General features: G+C 41.8%; 1 protein-coding gene across 2 annotated transcripts in view; it reads right to left on the bottom strand.

The window, feature by feature from the left end:
* The window catches only part of LAMA3 (laminin subunit alpha 3), a 190,852-nt gene that overhangs the window by 106,358 nt on the left and 57,244 nt on the right, over positions 1 to 27,250 (bottom strand). For both annotated transcript variants that reach the window (XM_065585346.1, XM_042854847.2), the window contains exons 8-17: positions 26,171 to 26,289; positions 23,927 to 24,017; positions 22,991 to 23,122; positions 17,059 to 17,121; positions 15,602 to 15,640; positions 15,329 to 15,466; positions 14,350 to 14,484; positions 6,299 to 6,433; positions 4,382 to 4,519; positions 3,813 to 3,859 (exon numbers count right to left, since the gene is read on the bottom strand). In XM_065585346.1, coding sequence (XP_065441418.1) covers positions 3,813 to 3,859; positions 4,382 to 4,519; positions 6,299 to 6,433; positions 14,350 to 14,484; positions 15,329 to 15,466; positions 15,602 to 15,640; positions 17,059 to 17,121; positions 22,991 to 23,122; positions 23,927 to 24,017; positions 26,171 to 26,289 — 1,037 coding nt within the window. The remainder of the gene's footprint in view (positions 1 to 3,812; positions 3,860 to 4,381; positions 4,520 to 6,298; positions 6,434 to 14,349; positions 14,485 to 15,328; positions 15,467 to 15,601; positions 15,641 to 17,058; positions 17,122 to 22,990; positions 23,123 to 23,926; positions 24,018 to 26,170; positions 26,290 to 27,250) is intronic.

The raw sequence follows: 27,250 nt of genomic DNA, 5'->3' as shown, positions 1-27,250 counted from the left end.
TGGGAAAAACACGGGAGGCCATGGACAGTCCGAAGGGGAGAACCCTGTATTGAAAATGTGTTGAGCCAAGAGTAAAACATAGGAAGCGTCTGTGGGCCGGATGTATAGTTACATGAAAATAGGCATCCTGTAGGTCGAGGGCTGAAAACCAATCGCCCTGCTCCAGTGCTGGGATTATGGTGGTGAGAGTAACCATCTTGAACTTTTGCTTTTTGACAAATTTGTTAAGCCGCCTGAGGTCGAGGATTGGTCGCCATCCCCCAGTTTTCTTTTCTGTTAAGAAATAATGGGAGTAAAAACCCTTCCCTTTGTGTCGTTCTGGCACAATTTCTATTGCTCCCAATTGAAGGAGATGTTGCACTTCTTGGAGGAGTAGTCGCTCGTGAGAAGGGTTCCTGAAGAGGGACAGGGAGGGTGGGTGGGTGGGTGGGAGGCAAGGAGAGGAAAGGGATGGCGTATCCAATTGTAACCACCTCTATAACCCACTTGTCAGAGGTAATGTTCTGCCTTTGGTGGGAGAATGGTCGTAGGAGGTGTCCAAAGATATGTGCGTTGGCTGAAGTGGGAATGCTGTTTTCTAATCCCTCGACCAAGGCTTCAAATCTGCCTATTAGCTGGAGGGGGTTGAGGCGCCCCCGCAGAATTAGGACGATGACGCTGGAATCTTGGTCTCTGGCGTTGTTGCTCCTGTGGTCTATGGGAGTGTTGTGTATATGCGGCATAGCGTGGACGTTGGTAAGGTTGGTATCTATATTTCCGTCTTCTGGTCGTAGGTGTCTGGAGACATAAGGACTGGAGGGTTGCCCTTGAGTCATTCATTGAGTGAAGCATGTCGTTCGTGGCGGAAGCAAAAAGTTTTTCACCGTCAAAGGGAAGATCTTCAATGGTGCTCTGGACCTCTCGAGGAAAGAAAGAGGAGGAGAGCCATGAACCTCAGCGCATGACCACTGCTGTGGCGCTCGATCTTGCTGCAGTGTTGGCTACATCGAGGGCCGCTTGAAGAGCGGTATATGATATGATTTGTCCCTCGGAAACCAGAGCTGTGAATTGTTGTTTTTTCTGTTCTGGGATGTCGTCAATAAAGTCCATGAATTTATTATAGTTTCTGTGGTCATATTTTGCAAGAACTGCAGTATAATTAGCTATACGAAATTGTAACGTCGAGGATGCATATACTTTACGACCAAAGAGGTCCAAGCGTTTACTTTCCTTGTTGGCTGGGGTAGAGCGGGAATATTGTTGTTTGGCCCTTTGGTTCGCTGCGTCTACTACTAACGAGTTTGGCGCCCGATGGGTAAAAAGGAATTCAGAGCCCTTAGAAGGGATGAAGTACTTCCAGTCCGCTTGTTTACAGGTAGCTAGGCTTGTAGCTGGAGTCTGCCAGATGGACTTAGCGGGTTCTAAAAGGGCTACGTTGATTGGTAATGCAACCCTAGAGGAAGAAGAGGGCTGTAGGATGTCCGTTAACCCATGCTGTTGTTCAGGGACTTCCTCCAAGTTAATTCTCAAGTCACTGGCAACTCTTTTAAAGAGGTCTTGGAATTTTGCGTAGTCATCCAACGGTGTTGGAGGAGGGGGAAGTAAGGCTTCTTCAGGCGTTACCTCCGGCTCTACTGGACTAGGAGCAGGACTTGGTTGATCCTGCAAGTGTGACGGTGCTGCCTGGTGTCTTGTGTCATTGGCAGGTTCGTCAGGTGGTGGTGCTAGACCGGTGTTGCGCCTGGTTGAGGTGGCGTAGCGTGTGTGTTCTCGAGGGTACGATGCCCATGGTGCCCAATATTGCCATGGTGGTGGGTAGGGCATAGGTGGTGCCATCCAGGGGTTCACCCCGCAGGGGGCAGGATCCTGAGAATAGCATGAGGTAATTTTTCTAAAACCGTTGTTGACTGGGGTCTGTGGATGGGAGTGTTGATACGGAGAAAAACCCTCCTGTGGTCCAGTTTCCTCCTCACTGGAGGAAGGCTGTTCAGACCCTGACTCTGCCATTGAAGAGAAACAGGCATTCAGCAGGGGAGACTGCAGGATAGGTGACACCAGCAGATCTCTTGCCTGAGTAAATTGAAGTGGTGAGGCTCCTGCGTGAGGTGAAGGCTGTGCAGGAGAGAGTTGCAATGAGGGAACATTCCTCTGAGCCGGGGTTTTGCTTCTTGGCTCCCTGCCAATCAGTTCCACAGGTGCCGGTGCCATGGCCGGGAGGGCAGCATCAGCCTTCAGGGGGTCAGGCAGGTTGTGGAGTGTCAGCACCGCGTCCGTCATGGTGCCGAACGGTTCCAGAAGAGAGGCAGGCAGCTGAAAGCCTGAAGCCTTGGCACCGGAGCTTCGCACTGCCGCCGCAGCCTCAGGAGGTTTTCGCGCAGTGCCGGAGGAGCCCGGCTTGTCAAATGTGCTCAAGCGGGAGAGCACAGGCAGGGAAGCGGTAGATCTGCCCAGGGAGGGCTTGTGTCTCAGGGTTTCCTTTGAAGATGACAAAAGGTGCCCTTCTTTGCAGATTTCTTGTGTTTCTTTGAGGCGGGGGGGCTGTGGTGGGCAGCGGAGCTGGAATCAGCGCCTGGGTCTGAAGCCGCACCTAGGGATTTCTGGAGCAGGAGCAGTTTCAGTCTAAGCTCCCTGTCCTTCCGTGCTCTGGAGCTAAGTTTGCTGCAGTGGGCACATTTTTGAGGAATGTGGGTCTCCCCCAAACATTTTATACAGTGTGAGTGGCCATCTGACAGCGGGATAGCCTCCTTGGAGTTAGAGCAGCGTTTAAAGCCTGTGGAGCCAGGCATGTCTGAAGCGGCTGCGGCTGACAGGATTTTTTTTTTAAGATAAAAATGGTAACTAATTATAACTAACAACAAACTAACAACAAACTAACTAACTAGAAGGGTAATTGTAACAAGAGAAAGGAATTTCCTAACGAGTGTGCTGAGCTCCGTCTCAGGCCGGGGACGGTGGAGAAGGAACGGAGGAGACCGGCCACGCATGCGTACTATTAAGCTAGACTCACAGCGGGGGGGAGCAGCCTCTGCGCATGCGTGGCCGGTACGAGTACTGCTACAAAAATCTCCAAGCAAAGGCACAGGGACGCACCAACACCTGGAGTGGAGCACCCACAGGGACATCTCTCTCGAAGGAGAATATATTACCAATGGAATAAAGGGGAAGTTGACAGTAATGAACATAAATCCAAAGCTAGAAGTTGTAGAAAATTGATAAGGGAAGCAAAGGTATGCAAGGAGAAATCTATGGCCTCCAGCATTAAGGACAATAAGAAGGAGTTTTTAAAGTATATTAAGAACAAAAAGAATCCTAACAATGGTATTTGTCCCTTACTGGATGGAAATGGTAGAATAATGATAAATGGGGAATCATCACTCAGGGGGCGTGTTTATTATATGCAGTAAAGAAAAGTTTTTGGTTTTGCTTATTTAATGGATGCAGTACTTTGGCTGCTAGCTTTTGTTTTAAGCCTTAGCTATGTTCCCACAGCATCTTATGTTGGCTTGGGTATAGAGTGACATAAAATTTCAAACAGCTTAGCTTTTATGCCAGTTTTACTAAGCTCCCTCAGGTTTTGTTGCTGCTTTACTTTGTGCAAGTCACGATCACTTGTACCAAAACTACCATTAATTTTTAGTTCTGTGAACAGTTCCTCTTTATCTATCAACACTAGGTGTAATATAGAATTCCCCCCATGTCCGTTACAACACTTCTTGAGTTAGGAAATCATCATCTATAATATTTAGAAATTCCAAGTCAAAGTATTCAGTAATTACATATATAGTGAATCAATTCTTAACATTTATTGTAAATGCCAAAAATATAATACTTACAGAATGGGAATCAAGAGTACCTGCAGGGTCACAGTCATTGTTTGCTCCTTTATGTAATTAAAAAAATAAACATATGATCATTTTTTTAAATGAAGCAATGGAGCAGTTGCGAATTCCAAACTTTTTTATAATAAGGTTGCCCAGGGGTGATCTTGATATTTTAAAATGAGTTGAAATCTTTAATATGATGGTTTAAAAGGATAATTAGCATCAATGCATAGTTTAGAATTTTTACTTTTATATGTAACCTCATCAGGATTATTTGCAAAAATATGGCAGGGATGGGAAAAGAAAGAGAGAAAACACTGAATAACCAAGGGTATTTTTCCTAAATCTACAATGCCACCAGCTAAAAAGTGCCAAATTCCCTCAATGCAGTTTATGAAGCATGGAAGTGAGCAATAAACAAGATCTATTAGATCATCCAGTCTATCTCCCTGATGTGTCCTGTACATGTTTCAATGTAGTTTCTATGGAGCTATCTATACAGTGGAGTACTCTGGGGAACACAAAGGTAAAAATGTATATATTTTGCATCAAGATAAAGTATTTTCCATCGTAAACCTTACCTTGGCAATAGGGAAAACTGTAGGCTTCTGAAAGGCATCTGTCACACTGCTGCCCCGTAATGCCTGTTCGACACTCACACTGCCCTGTTATTGACTCACATGTGTTCTGATAGGAACCATGGGGAGAACACTGACAAGCTGAACAAAAAATCATTATTTGGTAAGCTTCAAGCTACATTTAGTAAGAAATAACTTGTTTCAGGACTGTGAAGTTTTAAAATTTAACATTACTTGTCTGGAACATTCCTGATTTTCTTTGCAATAAGACTCTGTTAAAAAAAAACCTCTCTGCCTAGGTACTTATTAATAGCGCACCCATCCATATGAAATCTGAGTGCCTTCTTTCACACAACAGTTACATGATGACTTGAGTTTTCCCTTCTTAACAGAAGCAGGTAGAATTATCATCAGGAACTTCACTGCACTCATTCTTCTGTTCTTTGCTTCAATCCAATGGCAGACTGAAGTGGGGATTGGTTTTCATTTGCTGGTTCTGTTTAATGTTACAGATATCTTAAGGAAAAGGCCTTTGCTAGGCTAGGATTTAAAACTGTGAGATAGCACATACACCTCAACCTCGAGATAACGCTGTCCTCTGGAGCCAGAAAATCTTACCGCGTTATAGGTGAAACCGCGTTATATTGAACTTGCTTTGATCCACCGGAGTGCGCAGCCCCACCCCCCCGGATCACTGCTTTACCGCGTTATATCCGAATTCGTGTTATATCGGGTCACATTATATCGAGGTAGCGGTGTACCTATGTTCTAACATCAGATCTTTAATCCTTGACTAGGAAGGGCTAAAAAGGGGGCCTTGCCTTTTACCCAGAGAGCAGTCACATTTGTGGTCATCTTCATGTTCCTGTCCACACTACTGACCCCAGTATTACAATGACTTACACACATGCTTAATTTATGCATTGTGAGTAGTCCCACTGACGTGAATCGGACTATACAGTTGAAACTTTTAATAACGATTGTCCTTGTACAGTAGCAATTGGTTCCCTAAAAGTTGTTGGAATTTTGTCCTGAGAATTGGTTATAGCCATAATGTAAAACAACACAGCTCCTCTGTACTGCCAATCTGAAATAAATTTTAATGAGCCTGATTCTCAGGAAACAAATATCCCTCTTAATGATGGTCAGTAGTACCAGGCACATGACAACCACACCTATAACCACGCACATAACAACCATGTTTAAAGTACTTAAACATCTGAATTTAATTACAGTGTAGACAGGGCCTGAATGTTTCACTCTACTTGATAACTTTACTGTCTCTAGGTTTCTGTAATATCAATCATATAATTCATTTTGGGTCTGATCAGTAGAACTGCTCAGGTGAGTAAGGTTACTGAGATGAGTAGGTTTGCAGGATCGAACCCTTTTAGGTCTCATGTAGACTAGGAGTTAAGATGTAATGTTAGCACATGAGAGCTAACGCATGCTAATGTGCTTTAAAAGTCTACAAGGCAATGTATACGTCAATACACGCAAAACTAGTTGAGTTAAAGCTGAGGCTCCCTGTTGGCTTGGACTTGACCAAGTTAGAATTGCTAGAGGCAGAGAGCAATGTCTACATTAGACTTTTAAAACATGTTAGTTAGCACGTTAGCTAACATGTGCTAACATCACACTTTAAATCCCAATCTAGACGAGACCTGAGAGGTTAATGAGGCTTTTAAGAACTATAGTTGGTAGCCTCATCTACCTGCCCCACAGAGCTGCTATATACAGTGTACCAAATAATCAGGGAGAGGAGGGAACCACTTACTGTTTCCACCTAAAATGACTCACACTCTTGCTTTGATTCTTGCAATTTTACATGGAAAAGCTTTTGAGGGAATTAACTTATTTTCTCTGTGTAACAGAAAACAAAAGGAAAGCAAAGCAAAAGAAGGAACTGCTGTTACTCACGCAAGCAGTTCGGATAGCTGAAATAACCTGGAGCACATTGGTTGCATCTAAGTCCAGCATAGTTTTTATGGCACCGACACTGACTGGTAGGCCCACATGTATTGTCCAATGAGCCAAGCGAATCACAGTTGCATTCTGCATGGGGGGAAATAATAAATAATTATTCATGCAGCTATTTGTCTAAAGCAGTAGTTATTTTAAAATAAAATGTTCTGAAAAATTCACCTTTGGCTCAAAAACAAACACAAGACATTCAGCTCAAACCATGATTTTACCAGCAAAAATAAACTTCTGCAAACAGTGGCTTAGAATACAATTGCCTGATCAGCCATGATATTAGTGTCTTATTGCAATGCTATAATTTATTGCTTAAAGAAAGATTTAGTTTGATCATTTGCAAACTACATACAGGATAGAAAGTCACCTTAAAACTGAAGGAAAATTATTTGAGGAAAGTACTTAAAGTCTTAAAAGATAACCTCATGCAGTAAGAATTGAGGAAGTAGAGCAGCATTTGATATGGCATAATGACTAGCTAATAATTTATTAGCATAACAATTTGATACACAGTGTTCATGTTAAAAACTGCTGACCAGCTTTAGTTCAACAAACTCTTAAATGAATTGCTGCCACAGTGCAAAAAAGCTAGTTTATGTGCTGTGAAGTAATGCATAAGAACTAGCATGTGGTTTGTGAATCAGTGTCAGAATATAATTGCTATCCAGTTGGGTGTTTTTACTGGAGTTACCACTATTTTAAATGTTGTTTCCCTGTTCTGTGTATGTGTTTCTGGTTTCCCTCTTTCAGTTCCTCTCTGTTCAGCAGCCAAAGCTGTCTTACTCTGCTGTGTTTATTTCACAGGATTAAGAGAAGCAGCAGGACTCACTACCCAGTCAATATGTGAGGGAGAGAGCTGCTAAAGCAAACTCACTTCCCACCTCTCCCAAAAACATTTCTTCAGTCGCACCAATGCCTACAGTTGAACATTAGATTGTAAACTCTTTGGGGCAGGGCCCATCTTTTTTGTTCTCTGTTTGTACAGCATCTAGTACAATAGGGTCTTGGTCCAGGACTGGGGTTCCTAGACACTACAGCATTACAATAAACAAATAAACAAAGTTAAATGTAGAGAGTTAAGTTCTCATTTAATTTAAATGTAGTTACATCAGTGTAAGGGCTTAATCCTACTCCCAGTGAATCAATGGAAATGCTCCCATTGACTTCAATGGGGCAGGATCAAATACTAAGTGAGAGGAGAATCTGGCCCAGGCTAGTGTGTATAGCCCGAGGAACAGTGATTTGATCTTAAGTGGGATTGGCACACAGATGGATAATATTATACTAAGCCAAATAGTTTTTCTCACCCCTCCTCCTAATCGAGTTTTCCAAGGAACTCTGCAGTGCACTAGATAAAAAAAAAGCTTTCCAAACATCCTGCCATGTCCCATTACATCAGTTTTATGATCATGCATAGGTAAACGATGGTTAAAGAAGAAACTGTATCACCCCCTTTTTTACTTTGACTGCATGCCTCCTTTTAGATTTTTCTTTTATATTTAATTATCTTTTACAGTCTTTTTTGTGACTTGTTTTTGCATGATCTCTTACGCCTTTTATGTTTCATTGCAGATTTCAATGTTAAAAGTTTAAACCAGTTCAATATGGGCTACATTTGCTACACTAGATTGCCATTTGATTTGCGTCCAACTTAAAAAAATTATAGCATGGACGTAGTATTTTAAAACCACTGAACTGTGTGTACCAATGTAGAACTCTGATTTGATGTTTTTCATTAAAACATTTTAATGTACTCCAGATCTGGAAAAGGGAGAGCCATATGGTAATTCTTTACACCATCCATTTTGTTTGTTGATTCAAAACTAGTACTTTGGATTTTTCTTCTAAAGAGCATAAAGAATTCTGTAGTCCTTTCACAGGTATATATTAAGAACATAAGCCCATAATGAAGATGTCTGTTATATTTACTAATCCAAAATAATGATTGTGACTTTCTGAACCCCCTATGTTCAACCTTTTTACAAGACTATGATAAATTTTGTACAAAGTATGCCTTGAGAGGTATCACTTGAAAACTCATAATTTGCTGAACATTATTGTGCTGGTAAAATATCTGTGGCAACATTGTATGTAAAGTTATAAAATTCTACTCTATATGTCATGTTCCAAGTCTGGGGAACCAGCTTCAAACCAGTTCCCCAGAGACAAAAGGCTAGACAACATCTCAGCCAGGTGTCAACACAATCAAATGGACTATCACCTAGTTAAGCGGCCATTCTTTGGCAGGAAGAAGGGTGTGAGTGAGAACTTTACATATTAACAGTGAAACAGTGGGAGGTTCCCATCCCCCAGACCTCCTGTCTCCTGAACGCTAGCTGGAGATGATCTTCAAAGGGAAAAGAGAACTATAAGAAATGGCAACAGAAGACCCAAAATACTCCTCCCTTTCTCTCTGCTCACGGGCATCAACAGCACCTGAAAAGACATTGGACTGGGGGAGGAGTCCTGACTGAAAGAGTTCAGTCAGTAATGATTGCAAAAGCATGTGGTGAGAAAAACCTTTCCTTTGAATTCATTTAGCTTGATAAGTTAGATATTAGTTGTGTTTTACTTTTTATTGTCTTTGTAACCAATTTTGATTTTTATGCCTGATTACTTGTAATCACTTCAAATCTTTTTTTCTGTGGTTAATAAACTTATTTTATTATTTTATCTAAACTAGTGTGTATGGAATGAAGTGATTGGGAACCTCCATTTGAGATAATGGGGTTCGTGCATATCATTTGCTATTAATGAAATGACGGACTTTCTATGAGCTTATATTGTCCGGAAGAAAATTGCTAGGCAGTACAAGACACACATATCTGAGGACAAGTCTGGAACTGGGAATTTGCTGGTGTCACTCTGCAATATAATTAAGGAGTGACTGGCCAGAGCACTCATACAACATAGCTGGGAGTGATTTTGCATGCTGGAGGCTGGGTGTGAACAGACCAGAAATGTTTTTTTCTGACAGTGAAGCAGTATAAAAGGCACCCCAAGTTGGAGAGTTGAGGGGACACAGCTGTTCAATAGTCCAGACTGTACCCTGTGTAACATCACAATGATACAACAACTAGGAAGCAAATTCTCCTGTATCTTTCTATATGCAACATGTTCATGTGTGCACACAAGCATACATCAAAACGTATTGTGACATGAGATATCACCTTTTCTCTCACTGGGTGAAATTCACCTCAGTGCTGAGAGTCTACGCCACTTAAATCCTGAATTAACAACTTCACACACAAAACAATATAGAGACGTCTTGCCTGAAGCAGACACTCTCTAACACAAACTAGTGACAAAAAGAGACTTGACTGGTTTCTTGTACAGACACAAATAGTTACAGGGGAGTTTTGCGAGGGAGTTTAGAAGGGGGGGCTAGATACTCTTCATTAACATTCCTTAAGCTTAAGGCAATAAACACCCCCTGATAAAAACAAAACAACAATAATGGAAAGAGTTGCAGGAGTAAAAAAATAATGCAGACAGAAGTCCAGCAGCAGGGTAGGGACTATCTAGTTTATTGCATTGAATGCAGCATGTATGATTACCTGCCTTATGGGCAAGTGGCATGTGTGTACATTCTGTGCAAGGAGCTCCTGGCCCCCAGAGACCAGAGTGGCTGAACTGGAGGAGGAAAGGGAAAAAGAGAGGTACATAGATGAGACTTTCTGGGACACAGTAGAAGGATCCCATCCCCAGTCTGACAGCCTCTGTGATGTTGAGGAGGATGTAAGTCTCAGGGAAGGAGAGCATCAAACTGGAGCACAGGGAAACGATCCCATAGTTGGGACCCTCTTTCAAGATGATTCTATGGTATCCTCTCTCACTGAGGATACCTCTCCAGGGGAGGGAACTCCAGCTATTAGGAAGAGTAATAGTAATGGGGGATTTGATCATTAAATACATAGATAGCTGGGTTTGTGATGACCACGATAACAGCATAGTTACTTGCCTGCTGGGTACGAAGGCTGCGGATCTCTCGAGACATCTAGACAGACTTATGTGTAGTGCTGGGGAGAAGCCAGTGGTCATGGTACATGTGGGTACTAATGACATAGGGAAGGATAGGGGAGAGGTCCCGGAAGTCAAATTTAGGCTGCTTGGTACGAGATTGAAGCCCAGGACCTCCATGGTAGCATTCTCTGAAATACTTCCAGTTCCCACGCAGAGACAGTTAGACAGGCCGAACTGCAGGGTCTCAGAGCATGGATGAGACGATGGTGTAGGGAGGAGGGGTTTAGATTTATTAGGAACTGGGGAAACTTTAGGGAAAAAGAAAGCCTATACAGGAAGGATGGGCTCCACCTAAACCAATATAGAACCAGATTGCTGGCATTTAACATTTAAAGGGTGGTAGAGCAGTTTTTAAATTAAGGGCTGGGGGAAAGCTGACAGGTGCGGATGACCACGTGGTTCGGACAGAGACATCCCTCTGGGGAGGATCTATTAATGGAGATTTTCTATGTCCTAGTAAGGAGGAGAGGATGGAAGATGATAAAAGATGGGTAGGATCTGATGAGAAACAGTCAAATGAAAGTGTCCCATTCAGTTACATCACATAATAGCAGACACCTAAATGGTGACCATTTTAAGTGCTTATATACAAATGTTAGAAGTCTAAATAATAAGATGGGTGAACTTGAGTGCCTCGTATTAAATGAGGATGACCAGGTGATAGTGAGTATGAAATGCTTAGGGAGATTAGAGAGGCTACAAAAATAAAACACTCAATAATAATGGGGGATTTCAACTATCCCCACATTGACTGGGTACATGTCACCTCAGGACGGGTTGCAGAGATAAAGTTTCTTGACACCTTAAATGACTGCTTCTTGGAGCAGCTAGTCCTGGAACCCACAAGAGGAGAGGCAATTCTTGATTTAGTCCTAAGTGGAGCACAGGATCTGGTCCAAGAGGTGAATATATCTCTACTGCTTGGTAATAATGACCATAATATAATTAAATGTAACATCCCTGTGGTGCGGAAAATATCACAGCAGCCCACTACAGTAGCATTTAATTTCAGAAAGGGGAACTACACAAAAATGAGGAAGTTAGTTAAACAGACATTAAAAGATACAATACCAAAAGTGAAATCCCTGCAAGGTGCACGGAAACATTTTAAAGACACCAAAATAGAGGCTCAGACTAAATGTAGACCCCAAATTAAAAAAAAACATAGTAAGAGAACCAAGAAAGTGCCACCGTGACCAAACAACAAAGTAAAAGAAGCAATGAGAGGCAAAAAGGCATCCTTTAAAAAGTGGAAGTTAAATCCTAGTGAGGAAAATAGAAAGGAGCATACACTCTGGCAAATGAAGTATTAAAAATATAATTAGGAAGGCTAAAAAAGAATTTGAAGACTCAAAAAGTAATAGCAAAAAAAACCTGTAAGTACATCAGAAGCAGGAAGCCTACTAAACAACCAATGGGTCCACTGGACGATCGAGATGCTAAAGGAGCATTCAAGGACGATAAGGTCATTGCGGAGAAACTAAATGAATTATTTGCATTGGTCTCCATGGCTGAGGATGTGAGGCATTCTTTTTAGGTGACAAATCTGAGGAACTGTCCCAGACTGAGGTGTCATTAGAGGAAGTTTTGGACCAAACTGATAAATTAAACAGTCACCAGGACCAGACGGTATTCACCCAAGAGTTCTGAAGGAACTCAATTGTGAAATTGCAGAACTACTATTTGTAGCATGTAAGCTGTCATTTAAATCAGCTTCTGTACCAGATGACTGGAGGATAGCTAATGTGACAAAAAAGGCTCCAGAGGAGATTCCGGCAATTATAGGCCGGTAAGCCTGACTTCAGTATCGGACAAACTAGTTGAAACTATAGTAAAGAACAGAATTATCAGACACATAGATTAACATGATTTGTTGGGGAAGAGTCAACATGGTTTTTGTAAAGGGAAATCATGCCTCACCAATCTACTAGAATTCTTTGAAGTGGTCAGCAAACATGTGGACAAGGGGGATCCGGTGAATATAGTGTACTTAGATTTTCAGAAAGTCTTTGACAAGTCCCTCACCAAAGGCTCTTAAGCAAAGTAAACTATCATGGGATAAGAAGGAAGATCTTCTCATGGATCAGTAACTGGTTAAAAAATAGGAAACAAAGGACAGGAATAAATGGTCAATTTTCAGAATGGAGAGAGGTAACTAGTGGTGTCCCTTAAGGGTCTGTACTGGGACCAGTCCTATTCAACATATTCATAAATTAGCTGGAAAAAGGTGGCAAAATTTGCAGATGATACAAAACTACTCAAGATAGTTAAGTCCCAGGCAGACTGTGAAAAGCTACAAAAGGATTTTAAAACTGGGTGACTGGGCAACAAAACGGTAGATGAAATTCAGTGTTGATAAATGCAAAGTAATGTACATTGGAAAACATAATCCCAACTATACATATAAAATGATGGGGTCTAAATTAGCTGTTACCACTCAATAAAGAGATCTTGGAGTCACTGTGGATACTTCTCGGAAAACATCCACTCAATGTGCAGAGGCAGTCAAAAAAGCTAACAGCATGTTGGGAATCATTAGGAAAGGGATAAAATATTAGACAGAAAATATCATATTGCCTCTATATAAATCCATGGTACGCCCACACCTTGAATACTGCGTGCAGATGTGGTCGCCCCATCTCAAAAAAGATATATATTGGTATTGGAAAAGGTACAGAAAAGGGCCAAAATAATGATTAGGGGTATGAAACAGCTTCCATATAAGGAGAGATTAATAAGACTGGGACTTTTCAGCTTGGAAAAGAGACGACTCAGGGGGACATGATAGAGGTCTATAAAATCATGACTGGTGGGGAGAAAGTAAATAAGGAAGTGTTATTTACTCCTTCTCATAATACAAGAACTAGGGGTCACCAAATGAAATTAATAGACAGCAGGTTTAAAACAAACAAAAGGAAGTATTTCTTCACACAATGCACAATCAACCTGTGGAACTCTTTGCCAAAGGATGTTGTGAAGGCCAAGACTATAACAGGGTTCAAAAAAGAACTAGATAAATTCATGGAGGATAGGTCCATCAATGGCTATTAGCCAGGATGGGCAGGGATGGTGTCCCTAGCTTTTGTTTGCCAGCAGCTGGGAATGGCTGACAGGGGATGGATCACTTGATGATAACCTGTTCTGTTCATTCCCTCTGAAGCACCTGGCACTGGCCACTGTCAGAAGACAGGATACTGGGCTAGATGGACCTTGGTCTGACCCAGTATAGCTGTTCTTATGTATAAGCGTATAGTCCATGAGTACTGATCAGTACCCACTCTCTGCATCAGGGCAGTAACATAGGGTGTGGGAGTTGGATATGTGGGCCAAATTCTTCCCTCAGACACAACTGTGCAACTCCAATGATGGTGATGGGCTTTCATAATAGAAATGAGACAACAGAGACTGGTCCAGGGTCTTTCATTTGCTCTCAAAATACACATGGAATGACTGACAAGGGGAAAATGGATTCTTATTTACAAAATAAAAAGCAACTTCTTTGTACATTTTACAAAACAGAAAGCTTATAAGGATGTAAGTGCTCTTGCTAGCAGAGACCCTCTTAAAAATCAAACAAATCCTTCATAGCACATCTTTGTATACTTCGTTTCTTCTGATGTCAATAATACTGCTAGTGCTGTAGCCTTTTATTTTTTAAAAGAGCATTTGTGCTGATTGTTGACCTCCACTACAGGGTTCAATCTGTCCATGAAACATAGAGAAATATAAAAATAAGATCTAATAACTAGATTTCGAGGCTTGCCTGCAATTAGTGTTCTAAATAGTCAAGAGCAGTGACAGGGCAAGGGGAAACTATGAACTTTCACCATACAGAATGTAAGAGAACCTTACCTATTTACAATAATGAATACTGCCCCAGTCAATGCAAAAACAGAATCTTAAAGTACGGTCATTCCAGCCCAGCCTCTCAGTGGCCAGTTCAATGCTATACGTAACACCTGCAATCTTACCTTGACAGATAGGGAAAGAATGGTAGCCAGGACGACAGCTGTCACACTGAGGTCCATCTACCTCAAAGCGGCAGAGACATTTTCCAAGGAAATCACAGATTTCAGGGAGGGCACCAGCTGAATTACATGCACACACTACAAACAAGAAGAGAATTTTAGAGGCAGCTGCTGCAGAGATATTCCTCTTCCTCCTTCCTAAAAACATTCCCTTCTTCCTAATCTCCAGTATTAATGGCCAGATTCTGCCATCCTTATGCTGTTGATTAGCTCTATGTATTTCGAAGTGATTATTTGTGAAGAAAGGTATTAATCAGTGTGAGTAAGCATGGCAGAATCTGGCCCAAATGTCAGTGTCAATTTTCTCATTCAGGGCCAGATGGGGCAGTACTCTACACTGGAAGTAGTTCCACTGTTTTCAAAACTACTTGTGAAGTAAACAACAGCGGTCTGGTTTTATAATCTCAGTTTGGAGTGGGGCTACTGAAATAAATTTTAAAAATTATCTATAGACTATTACAAACACCAGTATGTAGGTGTATAGTAAAAGTATTTTAAAAAAACAAACAGCTTTCTATCACTGACTGTAGCAGTCATAGCTTGACACATCAAAGGGGCATTGTCAAGTCAAACTAGGCCCAAAATTAAGGTTTTGTAAAACCAAGGTAATGAATTTTTTTCCATTTTTGTTAAATTGTTATCAATCACACATTATTAAATCCATAGTCAAATCAGAATCTGATAGATGCATCATGCATTAGATAATAGTCAATGAGTTGAAGGTACCTTTATGATTTAGGGGGGGAAAACCCTCTTCTGGACCTTTTCACTTTTTGCTTCCTATCATTCTATGCAGAATCACTTACTAAAGTCTCAGTCCTGCAAAAGGACACAATCCTTACCCCCCCTGAACTCTACATAGAACAAGGATGCATCCACAGGATCAGGGTGAAATTGACAGAAAGAGAGTATTGTTGCTTACTCTGACAGAAAGGGTATTGAAAATACCCTACTGCACAGGCATCACAGGAAAGCCCCTGAAATCCAACTCGACATCTGCACTGTCCTGTCTTTCCATCACAGTTGCCATCCAGCACTCCCGAGCCATAGCACTGGCAAGCTAAACAGCACATTTTGTAAAAGAAAACATTTGCTGAGTTACAGTCTTGAAGTTCACATTACATTTGGATTTAAAATGTTGGCATTTGTAAGTAATTTGGGTTCAGACTATAAAAAAAAAAACTATGGAACTTACGCTGGCATTGAGGGCCAAAAAATCCTGGTTTGCAGCCATCTTCAGACATAAACAGAAGAAAGAAAGAGCTGAACAAAGCTGCAGCACAAACCTATAAAAACCCTTTACATTTTGTGCAGCATAACAGACCCGGGGTTAATACTGGTTAAAAAAACAGTGCTATTACTCTGTAACTAATACAATTACTTACATGCCACTTGCACACAAATCCCATTTTCAAAACGTGAGCAATCACCTATTTTTCTGCCAAATTCCTTTATAATCAACATTGTCAGGAATACAAATTTACAATTTGTATAACCATAGGAGCATCCATCAAGAGACAAGTCTCTTTCTCTCATGCCTCAATTTTTGTGCTACTGGCTAAAACTTGAGCAATTGTAGTTCTGTTTCTTCCCATGTAGATTTATTCACTTAGTTATCACTCTTTGCTATTCTTTTCATTTTAGAAATATGAACGAAAAAGATTTACCTACAGGGCTATGCAGATTTCTGCAGAAAACCATAATTCTGAGCCATAGGTTTGTCGGTGAAACTATTTTTGAGGACACACATCTAGTGTCATTCCTCCCAGCTGAATCAAACAAAGAGGAGATGATTGGGTTTAAATGAACAAGCTTTTGGGTGAACACAGGGGGATCTAGCACTCTACAGACATTTTCAGGAAAACAACTAGGACCTGTAAACATGGAAATGGATTTATGTTTGTCTGATTATATCTGAAAGAATTCACTAGTTCAACAGATGAAAGCCCTTTTGTCAGCACACACATCAACAGCAACTCAGCGAACGCTACTGAATATTAAGCAAATATTACATTTTCTAGGATCTTAAAAAAAGTGCTAGATTTTTTTAATTATCAGCAACAAAATGCAGTTTAAATACTTATTTACTTGAGTCACATTTGTAGTGTTATGTAATGTGAAAGTATATACTTGAGTTGGGGCTTACTCCAAAGCCCCTTGAATTGAATGGAATCTTTCCATGGATTTCAACTGGTTTTGCATTGGCCTTTAAATAAGAAACATGTAGCAGTTATAAAATCAAAATGCTGCATTGCCAAGGGCATTATACAGTAGTTGCCAGGTGCAGGAGAGACCAGAAGCAGAGGTCAGGTAGCCTTAAGTAAGAGATTTTTCACTGGCAGACAGTTAATAAGCTGTTCATATATCAGAGAATCCTAAAATGGATCAGTTTATGATGGTGTCAAGCAAAAAGGTCAGCTTCTTCTGCAGGTGTTTGCCTGCGGCCAGCTGAACTTATTTTTACCCATCTTTCATTCTGGGCTCAGCACATTCAATTGTTTAATATAAGCATGAATATATGTTGGGTTTCTTGTAAGAAGACAAATATTGAAAAAGACATTACTGCAATAGCACCAAACATGACAACATAACAAGAACAAACATTTCTGAAACAATAAAAAAAAGAAAGAAAGAAAGAAAGAAAGAACTTGCCTTTAATACCACCAGCCACAGGGTTTTCTGGATTTGGAGTAGTAAAAGGATAAATAGGAATTCCTTTAAAATAAAAAAACCGCCATTAGCAATACTGGTTACAAATAAGATCCTAGATTTCTTTCACTTAAGATCATGCCATAAAACCCATGTGCTTTTTATCATAAATAATATACGGTATTTATATGACTCCAGTAACCATGTCAGCTTTTATATTTGTTTTCAAGGAACTGACAATAGGGAACTGGTAATAACAAGACTTGGAACCCTTCACCTCCATGTTCCCAATTAAAATCCAAACCAGGGCCTGATTATTCCTTGAGAGGGGACAACCCCGGGAGACCAACCATCAGCTGGAAAATCTACATAGTACCTTCCTATTCTCCCGCCTTTTGCAGAGGGGTTTCTGATACCATTTACTGGGTAGAGGTGCTGACTTCAATGCTATTGCTTTCAGGAACTGTGCTGCCACTAATTCTATCTTCTGTTCCTGTCCCCTACCTCTGCCCTGTTTTGAAGAGATGGAGTTAATAATGGTGCTTGCAATAACTCCCGGGCAGATTTCCATTTGGAAATCCACCAGGTAAGTAAAGGGAGATATGCCCCCACAAGATTCTCCTCTGTCAGCTTTGATCATGGCCCTGATTCAAAACCCGTGGAAAGACTTCCAAAGACTTACACTTCCAAAGACTTACTCCTCCAAGAAGGAGGAGTGCTAGGCAGAGACAGGCTCCACCTAACAAAGAGAGGGAAGAGCATCTTCGCCAGCAGGCTGGCTAACCTAGTGAGGAGGGCTTTAAACTAGGTTCACCGGGGGAAGGAGACCAAAGCCCTGAGGTAAGTGGGGAAATGGGATCCTGGGAGGAAGCACAAGCAGGAGAGCGCAAGAGGGGAGGACTCCTGTCTCATACTGAGAAAGCGGGATGATCAGCGAGTTATCTTAAGTGCCTATACACAAATGCAAGAAGCCTGGGAAACAAGTAGGGAGAACTGGAAGTCCTGGCACAGTCAAGGAACTATGATGTGATTGGAATAACAGAGAATTGGTGGAGTAACTCACATGACTGGAGTACTGTCATGGATGGATATAAACTGTTCAGGAAGGACAGGCAGGGCAGAAAAGGTGGGGGAGTTACATTGTATGTAAGAGAGCAGTAGGACTGCTCAGAGCTCCGGAATGAAACTGCAGAAAAACCTGAGAGTCTCTGGATAAAGTTGAGAAGTGTGAGCAACAAGGGTGATGTCGTGGTTGGAGTCTGCTATAGACCACCAGACCAGGGGGATCAGGTGGACGAGGCTTTCTTCCGGCAACTAACAGAAGTTACTAGATCGCAGGCCCTGGTTCTCATGGGAGACTTTAATCACCCTGAAAGCTGCTGGGAGAGCAATACAGCGGAGCCCAGACAATCCAGGAATTTTTTGGAAAGTGTAGGGGACAATTTCCTGGTGCAAGTGCTGGAGGAACCAACTAGGGGCAGAGCTCTTCTTGACCTGCTGCTCACAAACCAGAAGAATTAGTAGGGGAAGCAAAAGTGGATGGGAACCTGGGAGGCAGTGACCATGAGATGGTCGAGTTCAGGATCCTGACACAAGGAAGAAAGGAGAGCAGCAGAATACAGACCCTGGACTTCAGAGAAGCAGACTTTGACTCCCTCAGGGAACAGATGGGCAGGATCCCCTGGGAGAATAACATGAGGGGGCAAAGGAGTCCAGAAGAGCTGGCTGTATTTTAAAGAATCCTTATTAAGGTTGCAGAAACAAACCATCCCGATGTGTAGAAAGAATAGTAAATATGGCAGGTGACCAGCTTGGCTTAACAGTGAAATCCTTGCTGATCTTAAACGCAAAAAAGAAGCTTACAAGAAGTGGAAGATTGGACAAATGACCAGTGAGGAGTATAAAAATATTGTTCAGGCATGCAGGCATGAAATCAGGAAGACCAAATCACACTTGGAGTTGCAGCTAGCAAGGGATGTTAAGAGTAACAAGAAGGGTTTCTTCAGGTATGTTAGCAACAAGAAGAAAGTCAAGGAAAGTGTGGGTCCCTTACTGAATGAGGGAGGCAACCTAGTGACCGAGGATGTGGAAAAAGCTAATGTACTCAATGCTTTTTTTGCCTCTGTCTTCACAAACAAGATCAGCTCCCAGACTGCTGCACTGGGCAGCACAGCATGGGGAGGAGGTGACCAGCCCTCTGTGGAGAAAGAAGTGTTTCAGGACTATTTAGAAAAGCTGGATAAGCACAAGTCCATGGGGCCAGATGCGCTGCATCCGAGGGTGCTTAAGGAGTTGGCAGATGTGATTGAGGAGCCATTGGCCATTATCTTTGAAAACTCATGATCACTGGGGGAGGTCCCGGATGACTGGAAAAAGGCTAATGTAGTGCCCATCTTTAAAAAAAGGAAGAAGGAAGATCAAGGGAACTACAGGACAGTCAGCCTCACCTCAGTCCCAGGAAAAATCAAGGAGCGGGTCCTCAAGGAATCCATTTTGAAGCACTTAGAGGAGAGGAAAGTGATCAGGAACAGTCAGCATGGATTCACCAAGGGCAAGTCATGCCCGACTAACCTAATTGCCTTCTATGAAGAGATAACTGGGTCTGTGGATGAGGGGAAAGCAGTGGAGGTGTTATGACTTTAGCAAAGCTTTTGATACAGTCTCCCACAGTATTCTTGCCAGCAAGTTAAAGAAGTATAGGCTGGATGAATAGACTATAAGGTGGATAGAAAGCTGGCTAGATCATCGGGCTCAATGGGTAATGATCAATGGCTCCATGTCTAGTTGTCAGCCGGTATCAAGCGGAGTGCCTCAAGGGTCAGTCCTGGGGCCGGTTTTGTTCAATATCTTCATTAATGATCTGTAGGATGGCATGGACTGCACTCTCAGCAAGTTTACAGATGACACTAAACTGGGAGGAGTGGTAGATATGCTGGAGGGTAGGGATAGGATACAGAGGGACCCAGACAAATTAGAGGATTGGGCCAAAAGAAAACTGAAGAGGTTCAACAAGGACAAGTGCAGAGTCCTGCACTTAGGACAGAAGAATCCCATGCAATGCTACAGATTAGAGACCGAATGGCTAGGCAGCAGTTCTGCAGAAAAGGACCTAGGGGTTGTTACAGTGGATGAGAAGCTGGATATGAGTCGACAGTGTGCCCTTGTTGCCAAGAAGGCTAACGGCATTTTGGGCTGTATAAGTAGGGGCATTGCCAGCAGATCAAGGGATGTGATCATTCCCCTCTATTCGACACTGGTGAGGCCTCATCTGGAGTACTGTGTCCAGTTTGGGGCCCCACACTACAAGAAGGATGTGGAAAAATTGGAAAGAGTCCAGCGGAGGACAATAAAATTGATTAGGGGGCTGGAACACATGACTTATGAGGAGAGGCTGAGGGAACTGGGATTGTTTAGTCTGTAGAAGAGAAGAAGGATTTGATAGCTGCTTTCAACTACCTGAAAAGGGGTTCCAAAGAGGATGGATCTAGACTGTTCTCAGTGGTACCAGATGACAGAACAAGGAGTAATGGTCTCAAGTTGCAGTGGGGGAGGTTTAGGTTGGATATTAGGAAAAACTTTTTCATTAGGAGGGTGGTGAAGCACTAGAATGGGTTACCTAGGAAGGTGGTGGACTCTCCTTCCTTAAAGGTTTTTAAGGTCAGGCTTGACAAAGCCCTGGCTGGGATGATTTAGTTGGGAATTGGTCCTGCTTTGAGCAGGGGGTTGGACTAGATGACCTCCTAAGGTCCCTTCCAACCCTGATATTCTATGATTCTATGATTCTATGACTTCAGTGGGCTTTGGATTAGGCTCCATCTGAGCAGCACTCTGACGGGGTGTATTTGGCCCTTGCGGTTCCTTGCTGGGGTCTCTTCAATCCTACTACTCCCTGCCCCAAGAAGCAGCGAGTAGAGAGGAAAAGAGCAGTGAAGGTGGGTCCTCCAAGCTTGCCTAGAGAGGACACTATGGAGCAGCAATTTTGGAAACCACAGAGACCAGGTCCTCCATGGGCTAGAAGGGCTAGCAACAGCCAATCATGTCCTGCTGGCCCAGACAAAAGGAGCAGCCAGGCCTTAGCAGTTCAGTTGGAACCAGAGGAATGAAGAAGGGTGCTCCTCTCTGGCCAAAGGAGCCTGACAATCAGACAGCATTTACAGCTGGGATTCAGAGGAGAAGGACCAGAGGACACTGGCCTGGTGATCAAAGGGCCTGGTAGGAAGAGGCCTAGGGAAATAGCAGGGCAGTGTTGAAGTTGAGCAGTGCACAGCTGCGGTGTGTAGAGTCCCTGGGTTGAAACCTAGAGTAGCAGGCGGGCCTGAGTTCCCCCACCAGTTACAGGTAAAGTGGTGTATACATCAAGTAGGGGACAGGGCTTATTTGGAAACCTGAACAAAATGCTTAATTTAAAGGGCTCCGAGCCACTGCTGAAGACCCCAGCAAGGGCAAAGAGATCATTTATTGGATTCGTTAATACCCCAGAAGGGGTTCATTTGGACTTTGTTGGCCAGAGGGTCAAGCCACTCAACACCTACCAAAGTTGGCCAACAGCCTGCAGGGGGCACCAAGGGCAAGAAAAGGACTATGGTACCCCACCCAGCGACTCAGAGATGCCCCAGAGATGAGCGCCCCTTAAATCAGGGCACATGACCCTACAAAGTGAGCTTTGGATAATCTAAGTTGCATTGTATTGGGAAGATATACTGTGTTGCAGAAATTGGCCTCCATCAGCATTCAATTTCTGACATTTCTCTTTCTACTGTATTGTGCATATAGATCCAATTTTACAACATAACCTGGAATATCACAGCAGTGAACCACGCCCAAAGTTGCTGATCCAGGGCAATACGTAATCACCCACCAGAAACACAATTCTCCTTTGGGCTAGAAACATTTCCAGTGGGTCAACTTTTTTGGAATCCGCTCCTAGTGCCATTGCTTTTATGCAGTAAACACAATTCTGGTGCTGTTACATTTTTCTGAATTATATTTAATTTGTTCTTGAGAGAGGCTTTTGAGGTACACTGCTCTTCTTTATTTCAACATTCATCATTCCATTTTAAAGTAACAGCCTATTTTTTTTTAAAACAATAGATCTAGACACAGTTTAGCTGCAATTTTGAATAGGGGCAAATTCTACATATTCAGATGCTTCCATGCCACATTATTTTTAATTAATGTGTTTATTTTATTTTCATTATACACACAACCTTGCTCCAATCACCTTCTGACCATTCTTAAATATACAGCCATGACATAAACCACTCCTGTAACCCGTCCTTTAACCATTAATCAGTGTATCAGCAAAAACCTAGCAGGAAAAGATATATTTAAGATCTTCACAATGTCCCACTAGAGCCTTTCCAATGTGCAGGCCCTGCAGAATTCCTAGAAAGTTAACAAACCAAGGCTATTTTGGTCCGTGGGGGGTAAGTTTTAAAACTATGGGGTCCTCAAGGAGAATGCCTGGCAAGCTGCCCTCTTTCTCTTACAAGAGTCATGTTCTACTTCAGGTACAATTCAGGTGAGTTCAAATCTCCATTTTATAGCTAGAGAAACTCAACCACAGTTAAATGACTTCCTCAAGACCTTGCAATTTCTCCATGGCAGAGCTGGTATCATGAGTTCCTGGCTTCAAGACTTGGGCTCTATCCACTTCGAAAGTATCTTAAATGAATGTCAAAATCTGGGAACGTAGCTAAATCTCTGATTTCTAGCTTAACTTCTGTTCTTATCCATTGTTTACAACAGGGATAATAATACTTACTTGTCTCACCTGGGTATTGTGATAATTTATTAAAGTCTGTAAATATTTGAGAATCGAAATGATGACTGTTTTATATACATGCAGTGTAATGTATAATGACTTATAATATAGATGCCTATTAAAATTACTAGAAGCCTGTGAAACAGAGATATGTCTCACTTCAATACTTACGGACACAGAATGGGAAATTATAGTATCCTTCAGCACATTGTTCACAGTTTTCGCCGTGGAAATTCACCTTACAATGACAGCGACCAGATCCTTCCTCACAACCATCTGAATGCTCTGGATTACAACTGCAAGCTAAATAAATAACAACAGTTAAATGCTTTCTTCAAATTAACTGATTTGTTGCTTTGGCAAAGAAACATAACATTGTAACTACAGACGTTTCAATTGTACTGGTAAATGCATCATTATTTAAATAATGCTACAAATTAACAATTACATATTACTTTATATCTTCAATGTGCTGAATAAATTAATTAACCCTGGGAGATAGGTAAGTATTATTATTTACAAATCTCTTAACTCAGAGCTGTATTTTTCTGCATATATTCCTATCATCACCTTCAGACAACATTGGTATTTGCATGCCACTGCCTCTCCTCCACCTGTGCAGAAACCTTCGTCCATGCCTTTGTCTTTGAACTACTGCAACTGCCTCATAGTAGGAGCCTAAGGGCTTGTCTTCACTACCCACCCAGATTGGCGGGTAGAAATCGATCTCTCGGGGATCGATTTATCACGTCTCATTGGGACGCGATAATCAATCCCCGAATCGACGCGCGTACTCCATCAGCCCAGGTAGGAGTAAGCGCCGTCGACGGGGGAGCCACGGCAGTCGATTTGCCGCCGTCCTCACAGCGGGGTAAGTCAGATCAGATACGTCGAATTCAGCTACGCTATTCCCGTAGCTGAATTTGCGTATCTGAAATCGATTCCCTCCCTCCCCCCCGTAGTGTAGACATAGCCTTAGCCTCACTAAAAGTCAATAGGACTGAATCACTTCGGCACTTTAGAAAATTTTATCCAAAAATACACAGTCCTTGCCCTGATTGACAGGAAATACCACTGTGAGAGATAACCAAACAGAGAAAGACTTACATATACAGCCATCAGCAGCTCCCACTGGAATGCCATAAGGACGATAGTACCCCTTTGCACATTGTTCACAGTTAATTCCAGCTGTGTTATGCTATGCAGAATAAAGTGAGAGAAAAACATAAGATGAGAAAGAAAAACAAGCAGAAGGATACATAAGCAAATACAGGACTGAAAGATGGTAATTTAGGTTCTTCTTCTATACAGTCAGGATCAATATGGGAAAAATCCAGCAAGACTGCAATAAAGAGTGCATTTTATTCTTGTTCTTTACCTGTCTGATCTTTGCATGACATTATGAAGCAGGGTAATTTCACATAAACAGATGGAATTTTTAACAATTAGTAAATTTTAAACATTGCACAAAATCCCTAAATCAACATTCTGCTAATTTAAATCAGGGAAAAAGCACTGTCATTTTTTATACTATTATCAGATATTTCTTTAACTTTCTTTTCATTTTGCCTTTTTATCATTACATACATACATACATATGTTGTTTGACTGCACACAGAATCGTGCTGTTTCCATATTGAAAGGTACATCTTTGTGACTAAATTACTCTCAAACTAAGGTTAGAAACGTCAAATGAAAGCAAAACTATCAGTCTAGAAATAAAATTAAAAGCACAAAATAAAGTTTCTGTAAGTAGAGGAGACAGCCTTTTAAACATCTTAATGTGTCTTACACTCACAGAAAACATAGTGTTCATTCATTTGAATTACAACAAATTTCTTGTGTCATAGGGTAAAGTCCTTAGTGGACTTCAGGGTATCTCTGTCTCTTCTCCCTTTTAAAACAATATAGGGGTTTATGTAAGAGAGAACATGGAAAGCACAGTTCTCTCTCGCTAGCTGAATCTCTTTAACAGCAATATATTGTCTGACACAGATATATAGTACAGAATATATGGGGCACTGTTGTTGTCAGACTTAAAAAAACAGAAACTAGTTATATGTGTCGTGCATCACGTTCTATTAGTTCTTCATTCAGGCATGCATTTCAAACACTTTTTCCATGACACAAATGGAAAAAGTAAAGTAAAATCCATGTGCCTAAACATCTATGAAGAAAATGTTATAATTAGATTTTATGGTTAATTCATTTAATGCAATTTAATTTCCACAAAATCAAATTACAGACAATTATCAGTTGCAAGCCTCATGGATTTAGGTCAGGTTTGCTCTTTTATATACTGAGAGCAATTTAGGAAACATGATCTTTCACGAATAAAGAGCTAACAGGAAGCACCAATATGACAAATCTTACAGCATTGGTTGAACAAAGCCCTACATAGAAATGTTAAGTGGAAGACAAAGATCTCTTCTTCCTCTCTTTAATAAAAAGAACTTTTATTTACTTCTAACTGCCTTTTGGGCAGCAGCTGATTTTATTTTAGCAAAAAGATGGAAAAAAATACTCAAAGTATAGTTGCACTGTACATTTCCTTTCCTTGTTCCTTAATTTTTGACAGCGCAACTAAACTTTTTACTTGCACAGCGTGCATCGTTTTCTTGACTCTGTGTCAATGTTGTTCTTAAATTGTGTGATTGTATTTTGGTCCAAGCAGGTGTGATCTATAAATTAATAAACAAGTTCCAATGGTTTGAATGAGGAAAACAACAGTGAGATGAGAGAGGGAACAGGCCTTGGTTGGAAGCAGGGGTTATTATCTATCCATCCATCTTAGGGTTTTTTACCACTGTTCATCACTATAATATCTGAGCTCCTTTTGCATAAAATAGATTGGCAATAGCAAAGTCCCTAGTGGACTTCATGGTGTCTGTCTCTAACCCTTTTTAAAAGAATTCAGGCATTATAGTAACAGGAACCAAAAGAGACCCAGCTTTCCCTCTTCAACTACAGCAGAGGGAGAGCTCCCTCTCTCTCCTCTCACTTGCTTGGAGGAGCACTGCTCCCCTACAACTCCCTCTCCTCCTTGACTGGTGCAGTGAGAGATCCACTCTTCATCCACTCTGCTGTAATCACTGAAGTAGGGAACTGCAGTAGTGGGTTCTCTTTAAAAGTGTGATTGTTGTAGTTAGGTGATCCCTTTTCAGGCCTCATAGAACATGAATTACTTTCAGTGACTTTTCTTCCTGGCTGGAGCATGAGCGATTATGTCATTGTAATGGTACTATTCAAAATGGCCATCTCAAAAGTATCAGCCTGAGAAAAGTAAGTCTTCTATGCACATTTTCCAAGTCCCATTCATGTATAATCTATGAGATAAAAGCACTTTATTACCTGGCAATTAATGCAAACCCCTCCACCTTCATACCACCCATGGACGTTTAAGCTTCCTTTGCGTCGATCAACATCAGGATCATAGTAGCAATCAGTAGCATGTCCATGACAGTTGCAGGCTGAGGAAGAAATATTACAAGTCAGCTTTCATTATTAGGCTGTAATTCAGTAACCTATTATAAACAAAAAAGGATGCTCAAAGTTGTATAATTTTTTTTTAAATCAGACAAGAGCCTTTCACACTAGAGCCAACTTGAGATCATCTCTAAACATAAGACAGCATGTGCTACCAGGCTTGCCAGAGAGAGAGGCTGTGCCCCCCTCTTTCGCAAAAAAAAGGTTAACTACCTTTCCATAACTGTTCTTCAAGATGTGTTGCACATGTCCATTCCACTGTAGGTATTTGTGTGTACCTTGTGCACAGTTGTCAGAGATTTTTCCTTTAGCAGTACCTTTGGGGGCAGCGTGAGCGCCCTCTGGTGCCCCGTGCTACTGCACACAGATACAAAGGGCAGCACTGCCTGATCCCCCTCAGTTTCTTCCTACTAGAAAGACTCTGGCTAGGTCTACACTACAGGGGGGAGTTGACCTAAGATACGCAACTTCAGCTACGTGAATAGCGTAGCTGAAGTTGCGTATTTTAGGTCGACTTACCTGGCTGTGAGGACGGCGGTTAGTCGACCGCTGCCACGCTGCCGTCGACTCCGCTTCCGCCTCTTGCCGCGGTGGCTTTCCGGAGTCGACGGCAGAGCCATCGGGGATCAATTTTATCGCGTCTTCACTAGACGCGATAAGTCGATCCCCAATAGATCGATTGCTACCCGCCAATTCGGCGGGTAGTGAAGACGTGCCCTCTGATAGAGAGGGGAAAGAGGCGGGTCATGGAAAGGACACGTGCAACACGTCTCGAAGAACAACAGTTCAGAAAGGTAGGTAATCGTTTTTTCTTCTTTGAGTGTCTGCACATTTCCATTCCACTACAGATGACTCACAAGCAGTTTGAACTAGTGGTGGGCTCAGAGTCTACTTGAACAGGACTACTCGTCTGAATCTTGCATCTTCTCTGGATTGATGAGAGAT

This window comes from Chrysemys picta, chromosome 2 (genome assembly GCF_011386835.1).
Source record: "Chrysemys picta bellii isolate R12L10 chromosome 2, ASM1138683v2, whole genome shotgun sequence".
NCBI classification, from domain to species: Eukaryota; Metazoa; Chordata; order Testudines; family Emydidae; genus Chrysemys; species Chrysemys picta.
Note: the sequence above shows the minus strand (reverse complement) of the source record. Positions and strands in the feature narration are given on the sequence as shown.